At 36.5% G+C, this 12,767-nt stretch overlaps 1 protein-coding gene across 1 annotated transcript in view; it reads left to right on the plus strand.

Annotated features, from left to right (window-relative positions):
- The window catches only part of MAP4K5 (mitogen-activated protein kinase kinase kinase kinase 5), a 119,324-nt gene that overhangs the window by 31,702 nt on the left and 74,855 nt on the right, over positions 1 to 12,767 (plus strand). The window contains exons 5-6 of the mRNA XM_005867917.2: positions 8,668 to 8,758; positions 9,257 to 9,321. Coding sequence (XP_005867979.1) covers positions 8,668 to 8,758; positions 9,257 to 9,321 — 156 coding nt within the window. The remainder of the gene's footprint in view (positions 1 to 8,667; positions 8,759 to 9,256; positions 9,322 to 12,767) is intronic.

Raw genomic sequence — 12,767 nt, forward strand, 5'->3', positions numbered from 1 at the left:
CCTCCCCGTGTGGGGGGGGGGGGGGGGTTCCCCCAGCCTGGCCTGTGCCCTCTCACAGTGTGGGAGCCCCGAAATCGATTGCCCCAAAGAGGTAGGCCCCACCCACCCATAAGGGGTTCCTTGATGGATTGCCCCAAAGAGGTAGGCTGGAGCCACGGGCCCACCTCCGCGCCGCACACACAGCGTCAAGCCCTTGTCAACTCACATGTACACGCAGCCCCGCCCACCCGCGCATGCCCACTGCGCACGCAGCTTCCTGGTGATCGCTTGTTGTGGTGTGAGGGCATCATGGAGTGAGGGCGTGACGAACACATAGGCTTTTATTAATAGTATAGAAGATATATACATATATAAGATAGGTTAGCTGTTGATGGGATGGATCATGTAAGTGTTAGGGATAATATAATTTGTGTGTGTGTGTGTGTGTGTGTGTGTGTGTGTGTGTGTGTGTGTGTGTGTGTGTATCCTATATAATAAAAGGGTAATATGCAAATTGACTGAAAGGCAGAACTACTGGTCGCTATTACACACACTGACCACCAGGGGGCAGACACTCAATGCAGGAGCTGCCCCCTGATGGTCAGTGCGCTCCCACAAGGGGAGTGCTGCTCAGCCCGAGGCCAGGTTCACAGCTGGCGAGCGCAGCGACCGTGGCAGGAGCCTCTCCCGCCTCTCCGGCAGTGCTAAGGATGTCCGACTGATCGGACATCCCCTGAGGGCTCCCAGATTGTGAGAGGGTGCAGGCCGGGCTGAGGGACCGCTTCCCCACCCACTGAGTGCACAAATTTCGTGCACCGGGCCTCTAGACACACACACACATATACATGGTAGGTTAGCTGTTGATGGGATGGATCATGTAAGTGTTAGGGATAATATAATTTGAATCCACAAATTGATCTTCCCAAACCTGCTTTTCCTCGATCAGTCTTCCCCATTTTGCTAGGCAGTTAGCCAAGCCATTGCCTTGATTTCTCTCTTTTGTTTGCACTCCAGGGTCAGTCTGTCAGCAAGTTCCTTCAACTCCACTTCCAAAACATATCCTGAATCCAACTACTTCTCATTATTACCATCTCCACTCTCTTGGCCTCCCTGTTTCCTCTCCCACACTTCCCATCTACCACCATCTAGTTTCCATAAAACTACCAGAGTGGTCTTTTTAAAACACAAATTTTTGTGCTCTCCTGCTTTAAAACATTTGTGGTGTTTCCAAATCCACTTAGAATAATATTCAGACTTTGAACCTTGCTTATAAAACCCTATATGAGCTGCCCTGTCTACTATTCTGAGCTCATCATGTATCGTTTCCACTTCCTTACTCTGCCTCTGCTTTCTTTTTATTGGAACAGCCTCGTTGATTGGAGTGTTGTCCCATACACCAAAAGGTTGCGGATTTCATCCCCAATCAAGGCAACTGATGGATGTTTCTCTTACATGGATGTTTCTATCTTTCTAAAAATACCAATAAAAACATCCTCGGGTGAGGATTAAAATGAAATAAAACAGTCCAAGATTAAACTAGGTCTTCTACTTGAAGTACTACTTTTCATGATCTTTGCTCAGGAGATTCTTGGTCATTCAGATTTCAATTTAAATGTTGTGTCCTCAGAGAGACCCATTTCTGACTACCTAATTTAAAGTAGACACCCAGGCGCTGGTTATTTTAGTTCTCTGCATAGGACATGTGACTGCTTGATACTTATTTATTTATATATATTTGTTTGTTTAAGGTCAGTCTCTCCTACAGTGTAAGATCCATGAGAATAGTGATCTGTCTTCACTGCCATATTTCAACACCTGGAACAGTATATTCTTTGTACAGATGAATATTATAATTGTCTTTGTATAAGAATGACAAATTAATATCTATATAATTATTGTATTATACATTCTTTTCCCACAACCAAAAAACCTATAGACATTTTCTCCCTTGAATACTGTTAGAGAAAATTGTAAGGCCAGCCTGATATTTTTCTTCTTACAGGTAGGTGACTTGTTGCTTCTGCCTGATTGTTTGTGGCACCAAGTGCTGCCTGCATATCTTCTCTAAGCTCTGATGTGCAGAAAATACAGCCTTAATCTTTATTATACCTTTAGATTTTTATTCATGGTTAGTAGTGATTTTAATTTTAAAAATTAGTCACCTGAGAAATAAAATGCCAGGTTCTAAATTAGTTTAAGTGTATATACTTTTCTTTTCAGAAAACAGTTTCATTTATTTTCATCATCTGTGCTTTAGAATTGAGGAATTGATCTTCTGTTTGTGATGGTGATTTTATTTATTTGGGTTGTTTCATTACTTTTTTTGATATATTTTTATTGATTTCAGAGAGGAAGGGAGAGGGAGAGAGAAATATCAATGATGAGAGATAATCATCGATTGGCTGCCTCCTGCACACGCCACACTGGGGATCGAGCCTGCAACCTGGGCCTGTGCCCTTGACCGGAATCAAACCTGGGACCCTTCAGTCTGCAGGCTGACCCTCTATCCACTGAGCCAAACCAGCTAGGGTATTACATTTTAATTGTGGAGTTTTTTTCCTTTTGTCTCTTGCCTTTAAAAGAAATGTTTTCTGTATGACCATAGATTTTTACAGCATGGTGTTTTAGCATTTTCAGTAAAGCCAGAGTAGATGGTGTTTTTCACATTTCACAATAGACCTAAGGGAATGTTTAGATAAAAAATCTGACGGTATGCTAAAGAATTATTTCATCATTCAGTTCAGATATGTCAGATAATTCTGGAGACAGCTGTATTTCAGAAATGAATTCAGCTTTTTAAAAAATTGCACTTAAGCCAGTACATTACAAAAGTGCTTCCTTATATTGATTTAACAGATGAGCTGGTTTAGAATTGTTTTTAGACATGAAAAGATAATTATTTGCCAGTATGACTTACAAAAAGCCTTATGTCTGATTCATTATAAACAAAACTTTTTTTTTAAGTAAATGAAATTGCAGCTATAAACTCAATAATACTTTTCACTCCAGTTAAAAATAATTAAAGTTTATAGTAATTTTAGAGCCTTGAATTTTATTACTGATTTACTGACTTAACCCCTGGCAATTTACATTTATATTATATTTAAAATTTTACTGAAAATTTGCCTTTGAGGCTTTTCCTAATACTCATAAAAATTCTAAAGTGAACATTAGCGTTAACAATAAAAATAAATTGGCACAGAGTGTTGGTTTTTTAATTAGTCACAAAAACAATTGAAAAAGATAAGTCAGCATTCCTTCCTAGGTCCTCATGTTTTTCTTATTCTTTTTATACACAGACAAGTGATTATTTTTTTAAAAATATATTTTAGTGATTTTTTACAGAGAGGCAGGGAGTGGAATAGAGAGTTAGAAACATCGATGAGAAACATCGATCAGCTGCCTCCTGCACGCCCCCTACTTGGGATGTGCCCGCAACCAAGGTACATGCCCTTGACCAGAATCGAACCTGGGACCCTTCAGTCCGCAGGCCGACTCTCTATCCACTGAGCCAAACCGGTTAGGGCCAAATGATTATTTCTAAGAATGATTTAACCATTTCTGTATTACATTTTAATAGTAGCTGCTTATTAAATATGATACCATATTACAGATAAAGTTTGACATACCAGTGATTAGTATTGAAAGTAAATAATGTAGGGAGAGACCAAGATGGCGGCATAGGTAAACACCGGAGACTGCTGCCGCAAACAACCACTTCAAAAATACAACTAAAAGACGGAACGGACATCACCCAGAACCACAGGAAGGCTGGCTGAGGAGAGACTCTTCAACTAGAAGGAAAAACAACAGCACAACGAGGCTCAGAGGAGGCGCAGTGTGGAAAAAACTCAGGTGCGGAGGTGCGCGCGCAAAGCGGGCTGGTGGCTGAGAGCGCGGTTGTCGTTTTCGGTCAGGGGGGAGTCTCAGACTCTGAGCTCCAGATACGGGCGAATCGCTGGGGACTCGGACCCAAACGGGAGAAGCGGGAGTGTCTGGCATCAGTTGGAAGGCAGCTTTCCCTCCGAGGTTTGCAGCGGTTCCGGGGGTTCTGAGAAGCAGAGCCTCTGGGAACGGGACTGAGAGGGGCCATAACCGCTCCCTCCGCCCGCCCGCCCTGTTGAGCCCGCCCCGCCCAAGCCCTGCGCAGAGCCATTTGCCAGATCGCCTCAGGCAAAGGCTAGATTAGCACCTCCCCAGAGGACAGAAGTTTTCCGCGGCAGACACAGCTGATTCACACAGCCAGTCGGCCTGGTGGTCAAATCCCTCTAGTATTAACTACAACAATCAAGGCTCAACTAGAACAAGACTGCGCACAAAGACCACTAGGGGGTGCACCAAGAAAGCATAAAAAATGCGGAGACAAAAAAACATGACAGAAATGGAGGATATAGAGCTAAAAATCGCAATTTTGAGGGCTTGCAAAAATGTGCTAGAAGCTGTCAATAAACTTGAGGAGAGAGTCACGAAAACTAATGAGACCCTCGATGCTATGATAAAGAACCAACTAGAAATTAAGCATACACGGACTGAAATAAAGAATATTATACAGACACCCAATAGCAGACCAGAGGAGCGCAAGAATCAAGCCAAAGATTTGAAATGCGAAGAAGCAAAAAACACCCAACCGGAAAAGCAAAATGAAAAAAGAATCCGAAAATACGAAGATAGTGTAAGGAGCCTCTGGGACAGCTTCAAGCGTACAAACATCAGAATAATTGGGGTGCCAGAAGATGAGAGACAGCAAGATATTGAAAACCTATTTGAAGAAATAATGGCAGAAAACTTCCCCCACCTGGTGAAAGAAATGGACTTACAGGTCCAAGAAGCGCAGAGAACCCCAAACAAAAGGAATCCAAAGAGGACCACACCAAGACACATCATAATTAAAATGCCAAGAGCAAAAGACAAAGAGAGAATCTTAAAAGCAGCAAGAGAAAGAGACTCAATTACCTACAAGGGAATACCCATACGACTGTCAGCTGATTTCTCAACAGAAACTTGGCAGGCCAGAAGGGAATGGCAAGAAATATTCAAAGTGATGAATACCAAGAACCTACAACCAAGATTACTTTATCCAGCAAAGCTATCATTCAGAATTGAAGGTCAGATAAAGAGCTTCACAGATAAGGAAAAGCTAAAGGAGTTCATCACCACTAAACCAGTATTATACGAAATGCTGAAAGGTATCCTTTAAGAAGAGGAAGAAGAAAAAGGTAAAGATACAAATTGTGAACAACAAACATGCATCTATCAACAAGTGAATCTAAGAACCAAGTGAATAAATAATCTGATGTACAGAATGAACTGGTGATTATAATGAATCAGGGACATAGAAAGGGAATGGACTGACTATTCTTGGGGGGGAAAGGGAAATGGGAGATGCAGGAAGAGACTGGACAAAAAATAAAAATTTTATTTAAAAAAAAAAAAAAAGAAAGAAAATAATGTATATTAGTGATACTGTTTTGATTTTTAGTTGCATTTTCCATCTCTTTGTTCAGGCATCAGAACTACCCCAGAACAGGAGGCAGGTATTATGATGATGTTTATCACCATGTTTTCCTGTCCTTGTCTGAATTTCAGCTAGACCTCTAACTCAATTTACAGATGTTCATTTGCTCAAACAAGTTTGTAGTTAGTAGCAGCCAATAGCCAGAATAGGAGCAAGATTCTTAGGACAGTTAATCATCAGAATCCTACTTTCCCTTCCCCTCTCTCCTCTCTTCTAATTATCCTTCTGTTATGGTGAAACTATATGATAATATTTTAAAGTTATGCAAATTATAGTTTGTTGAAAACTGTAAGTCTTACTTACAGGGATGGGATTTAATAAAATTACCACCCAGAGTCATTAATGCAGTATACTTTTGCTTGCTTGTTTTTTTAAATGCTAAATTGAAGTAATCATGAAATAGTTCAGTATGTTTAAATAAAATAACAGTTTTTTAAAAATAAGTAAGAATCTTTAAGTATCTTTTAATAGATGTTTAAAACGTTTCTCACTTTTGTCTTGTTTTCTGGATAAGCACAGAAAGAAGAACAAATTTTTAAAAAGTCAATGTCTATAAAGATTTAAACAGCTGTTAGTTTGCCTTGTTAATGTTCTTCAAAGAAATTCCAAAGTAGGGGCTTTGGCCAAATGGGACAAATGTCAGCTATCCTAGTTAAGTGTTACGTTCTTGCTATTCACTATTTGCTCTTATTTTCAAATCTAATAATTTCGATTTTTAAAAATAATCTGTAGAGTAAAACATTAGTATACTATCTTCAGTATTTGGAAAGCTCAAGCCTGAATTGGTGGAAAATGTTAATTTGAGGTCACAAAAGCCCCCAAATATGTTCTTTTACATAATAGATATAGAAAACTAATACGGTTAGATATTTCCTGCTATTTAAATAGGTAAAAATCACTTAATTCTAGGGTACTCTTTTTCAGTTAGATTCCAGTTTGTTTTTGAACACAAGATAAAGTTGAAATGTAAATATTTTCTGTTACTAATAAATAAGGTGAACTACAATGCCAGGTTCTAAATTAGTGAATTTAAAATGGATAGGATTTTTCTCTTTAGTTGAATTTTCAGAGTCTAAGATTGGCATCCCAAAGAAATTGTTTTGTTAGAATTGACTGTCCTATTTATTTGCATTCTTCATTCATTTTGCTCAATTGAAAAATTATTCTTTTTCAGTATTGCTTTGGCTGTTTGGGGTATATCCTTCCATTTGTTTGTATTGTCTTTGATTTTTTTCTTCAGTGTCTGAGAGTTTTCTGAGTACAGGTCTTTTATTTCCTTAGTTAAATTTATTCCTAGGCAATTTTTAATTTTGATGGAATTGTTTTCTTAATTTTTTCTGATTGTTCGTTACTGGTATATAAAAATGTATTCTTTTTATACACAGACAAATGATTATTTCTAAAAATGATTAACCATTTCTGTAGCTCAGAATGCAATCGATTTCTTTATTAATTTTACATCCTGATACTTTACCAAATTTATTTATTAGTTCTAATGCTTTTTGGAGGAGTCTTTAGGGTTTTCTATAATTGTACTTCGTCATCTGCAAACAACAACAATAAATATTGCTTGTCTTGAATTGGAATCGCACTGTGTGTGTTGCTTTAAAAACCTCGGGGTTTTTTTGCCCTGGCCAGTGTTGCGCATTGGCCTGTGCACCCAAGGGTGTCCAGGGCTGGGGTGTGTTCAAGAGGCAGCCAGTCTATTTGTCTCTCTCTCTCTCTTTCCTTTACCCTTTCCCCCTTTTCCTCTTCCTCCCTCCCTCCCTTCCACTCTCTCCAAAAATCAATGGTCAAAATATCCTCTGGTGGGGATTAGCAAAAACAAACAAAAACTCTTGGATTAATAGTTGCAAATGTGTCCTTGGGTGGCACACCCAGTCACATAGCAGAAGGTAAGATAGTCTCTCACTTTAACTCAAGCTTGAAAGAATTCCCACACATAAAGCTCCAAGAAATATTAGCTCAAGAGTCAAAAATCACAGAAGACACAAGGAATTAAGGTGCTTTGAGCAAGAGCTAGCAGAAACAACAAGCAGAACAGAACTATTAAGACATCAGATTTTGGAATTACATACGATATGATTAGAAAAATAAAAGAATGGTTTGAAACTATGAGTAAAAAGTAATAAATTGCTAAAAGAAAGACAAGCAGATTTGAAAAATAACCAAATTGATGTTCTGAAAATGAAAAATAATTATATATTTAAAATTCAATAGATGTAACAAAGTTAGATATAGATTGAATGAAGAAACTATGCAAAACATAGCTCAAAGAAGCAAAAATATGGAAGAATATAAAATAAGTGCAAGATAGAGTGAAAAGATCTAACTTAGGTCTAATTAAGGATACAATTTGACAAAGGCATTTGGAGCATTTCTATTGAAAATTTTTCAGAACTCAGAGAAAACACCAAATATTTAAGAATTTCAACCAGAATAAATAATAAGAAATGCCCATGTGCAAATGTAGTGGTGAAACTGCAGAATATTTAAGACGAAATATCTTTTTTTTATTTTAATGTGTTTTTATTGATTTTAGAGAGAGAAGAAAATCGCCAGGAGGGGCAAGAGCCCCAAATGGTTCATAATGGAGTGCCAGAATGTATCTAACAACTATAAATTCCCATAAATAATATTTCATGTTAATATAACTTTTTCTTGTTAACTCATATAGGTTTGTGATAGACAGATTGGAAAATGCAAATCAAAAGAAGAAAGCAAAGTTACTTTTAATTTTACTACCCAGACATAAATATGGTGTATGTTTTTAAAACGTTTTTTCTATATACATATGTACTTACATAATTATATAAACTATCCCTACACTTAATATAACATGAACATATTTTCATATCAAAACCTGTTTTTAACTATATTATATCTATAACTATACCATAAGTTATTTAATCATTCTCTAATTGTTAAGTCACACTGTAGAGAACATTTATCTGCATATCTCAAGAAAAAAATTTTTGAAGCAAAATTATGAGTTCAAAGATTTTGTACATTATTATAGCTTCTGGTTTTATAGAAAGAATGTACCAGTTTACATTCCCTTTGAAGTAGTAAGAATTCCTCATCTCTAATATTTATTGTAAAGTTTTCCATCCTTCCCATATATAGAGACTCAAAATCTAACATGATGACCAAGCTATTATTTTGTTTTTCAGGAGATGATTTTTCTTTGATTCAGCAAGAAATATTTATGGTTAAAGAATGTAAACATTGCAACATTGTTGCCTACTTTGGGAGCTATCTCAGGTAAAAAAAAAAAAAAAAGCTTCTAATCTCTCTTTGTATTTCTTTGCTACCACTCTCCCTCCCTTTTATGTCAGTGCTGTTATACATATAAATTTTAAAAATTATATTGTCTAAAGTTCTAAAATTTCTCAGGTTCTCTTATTGTTTCCCTCTATATTAATAGTAACACCTCCATTTATGCAATTATGCCTTATCTGGCCACCTTAATGAAATATTATGAATGATTACAAGTAAGTGTTTTAGCTTATAAAAGTTGTCATATTCCAAACTATGTAAGATGGGAACAATGCTGAAGTCAGTATGTTTTCTGTAGCTTGAAGAGAGATTGCCATACCCCAATTAATTCAGTAAAAAGGAAAAATAAAAATAAAAGAGAGAGACTGCCAGGGCAATTTTCTGTTGTAATAATTCATCCTAAATCTTGGTGTGCTGAGCCTTCACAGTTGTGAGTGGTTGAGAATTACTAGCTAATATACTTTTCTTTTTCTTTCATATTAGTCGGGAAAAACTGTGGATTTGTATGGAATACTGTGGTGGCGGATCACTTCAAGATATTTACCATGGTACTATTAATTTGTTTTTATATTTTGAGACTGACTCTGATTTTAATGGTTGTTATTTGACATGTCTAGTTAACCAGGGATATTAACAGGTAGATTTACTGTTTTATACTCATCTGTTCTGTTTTTGGAGTATTGCATAAAAGAAATTTAAATTTAATTTTTTGTTTATTCAGTTAAATTTGCTGGAGCCTGAACTGAGAAAGTCAAATGTACTTGAACAATCCAAATTTTACTTTTTAGATGTAGTCTTTTAGGAAAGTATTTTTTCTACCAATAAAACTGCCTAAACTTCCTTGTAAGTAGGAATTAAAATGCAAAGGGTAATTCTCTCATAAAATAAATGATGTATCTGTCTTAATATTTTAACCTGCTATCTAGGAAAGCAATTTAGTTGTTGCTATAATATTTTTGTTTAGCATTCTGTTAATTTAGACAGTTTTTTTCAGTTGAATTTGATTTTGTCTCATAATATTATATAGAAATAGTTTTTCTTTTGTCTCTACAGTTTAGCTTCCAGTTTGTTTTGTTGTTGACAATTTCCTGAATTTCTAGAGTTTATGAGACTAAGCATAGATCTTTATAAAATAACTTTAACTGGATATAGAATAGTAAAACTATTGCAACCATGTGTTGTATAATTTATTATGTATTTTTAAATATTTAAGGAGTCTTTTTTAATGTTTCTATGCTGAAATCTTTATATTGAAAGCCTTATCAAATTTCATGCAATTTACAGATGCAGTTTACAAATGAAACCGTAGTACTTCTAAAAACAAGTGCTATAGCCATTGAAATAATATATGTAGATTGTAGAGGTCAAATTTTTAATTGTCAGTCAATAGAGCAGTGTTAAATATATACTGCATCTATAATATGGAATACTATGAAGCAGTTAAAAAGATGCAGTAGTTCCACTTATATTGTCTGGGGTATATTGCCCCAAGGACATTTTTTAAAATATATTTTATTGATTTTTTACAGAGAGGAAGGGAGAGGGATAGAGAGTTAGAAACATCGATGACAGAGAAACATCGATCAGCTGCCTCCTGCACACTCCCTACTGGGTATGTGCCCGCAGCCAAGGTACATGCCCTTGACCGAAATCGAACCTGAGACCCTTCAGTCCGCAGGCCGATGCTCTCTCCACTGAGCCAAACCAGCCAGGGCAAGGACATTTTTTTAAATGGAAAAAATGAATCATGAAAAAATTTGTATAACATAATCAATCATACTTAGACTTTTTAAAAGTATACGTACGAATGTCAATGCACACCAAAATAAAAGGAAACATATCCAATTGATAAGTCATTACCTCTAGGGAGGAGAAGTGGGACTCATAAGTAAAAATTTGAATTATAATATAAATGTATTGATGTCTTATTTAATTATACATTAATAAATATAATAATCTAATTTTATCACAACAAATAAGCCATGACAAAAAAAGGTTGTGATGTCTAAACTCTGGCAACTGCCTCTTTTTTTTTATTTTTTATTTTTTAGAGAGGGAGAAAAGGGGAAAGAGAGAGAGAAAGAGAGGTAACATCGATAGGTTGCCTTCTATACATGCCCTGAGTGGGGATTGACTCTTTTTATTTAAAATAATATTTAATACCACATAGTTGCAAATATACAAAATAATTAAGTGTTTAAAGCAAAAACTAATCTCATGTTTTAAAAGAGAAAAATAAGGTTTATTTTCTTATTTAGTAGTCTTTTATTTTCTTATGTATTATATCATACTAGAATGACTATTCTCTTTTATTTTACCCTGTTGTTGATTTTAAAGAATTATTGATAGAAAATAGCTTATGCCACTTGATTTAAAAGTATTTTCTGTGGCCATGACTGGGTAGCTCAGTTGCTTAGAGTGTCATCCCGATACGCCAAGGTTGTGGGTTTGATCCCCAGTCAGGGCACATACAAGAATCAACCAATGAATGCATTTTATAAGTGGAACAACAGATTGATGTCTTCCTCTCTCTCTCCCCATCTCCCTCTCTCCTTCTCTCCCTCTCTCCTTCTCTCTCTCTCTCTCTCTCTTCCCTCTCCCTCTCCCTCTCCCTCTCCCTCTCCCTCTCCCTCTCTCTTTCCCTCTCTCCCTCTCCCTTTCCGTTTTCCCTTCCTCTCACTCTCTAAAAATCAATAAAAACAAAAACTAAAAAAGTATTTTCTATGATTTTATGAAGAATTATTATCTTTCATATAGAGTTTTTATACAGTAATTATAATTTTTATTCATTGCACTATTACAGAATGAGAACCCAAGAATATGGATAAATAAAACTATATAGTTGGCATTTTTTCATTACTTCTTGTGTTCAATTAAAGAATTGTTTTGAGACATTAATTTTATCTTCATGAAGTTTCTACTTTCCATTATTAAAATCTGGTATTTGTTGAATTGAATCGTATCTTAAGTAGTATTCATTTCTGTAAATAGTGTATTAACATAGTAATCAAGAGCCTCTACACCAGTGGTTCCCAAACTTATTTGGCCTACCGCCCCCTTTCCAGAAAAAATATTACTCAGCCCCTGGAAATTAATTTTTTTTTAATTTTAATAGCAGTTACTCATCGCCCCCAAATGCACCTGTGGCCATCACCGCCCCCCTGGATCGCTGCAGCGCCTACCAGGGGGCGGTAGCGCCCACTTTGGGAATCACTGCTCTACACTTATAATAAACTGTTAATAAAGTGGCTTTTCTTTTACTATGATTTCCCAGGTTACTAAGAATCAAAAGTTTATGTTTCAGAGTAGGTGTAGAGAATCAGTGATTAAAATGTGCAGTAAAATATTTCTCTTAAGATTAAAAGGAAGTACCTCATTTGGTTTCACTGTCAGCACACACCACTCTAGATTTCAAATATTGGGTACATGCAGAAGGATTTTGTATTTCATAATAGGGAGAGATCTGGTTGCCAGAAGTGATCTGCCTGCTTTTTTAAACTCTTAGATAAGGTCCTGGATCAAGCCTCTCTATTTTGACAGCTGTAGTAAAGAATTATACTAAAGAAATAATATCTTACCATGGCCTTTGTGGCTCAGTTGGTTGGGTATTGTCCTGTGCACTGAAAGGTTGGCTTCAATTCCTGGTCAGGGCACATGCCTGGGTTGCCAGCTTGATCCACAGTAGGGGCATGCAGGAGGCAGCCGATTAATGATATGCTCTCATCATTAATGTTTCTATCTCTCTCTCACCCTTCCTTTCTCTGAAATCAATTAAAAAATTAATAGTAGCCAAAACCGGTTTGGCTCAGTGGATAGAGCGTCGGCCTGCGGACTAAAAGGTCCCAGGTTCGATTCTGGTCAAGGGCATGTACCTGGGTTGCGGGCGTGTGCAGGAGGCAGCTGATCGATGTTTCTCTCTCATTGATGTTTCTAGCTCTCTAGCTCTCTCCCTTCCTCTCTGTAAAAAATCAATAAAATATATTTTAAAAATAAA

The sequence above is a fragment of the Myotis brandtii genome, unplaced genomic scaffold, assembly GCF_000412655.1.
Source record: "Myotis brandtii unplaced genomic scaffold, ASM41265v1 scaffold253, whole genome shotgun sequence".
NCBI classification, from domain to species: Eukaryota; Metazoa; Chordata; class Mammalia; order Chiroptera; family Vespertilionidae; genus Myotis; species Myotis brandtii.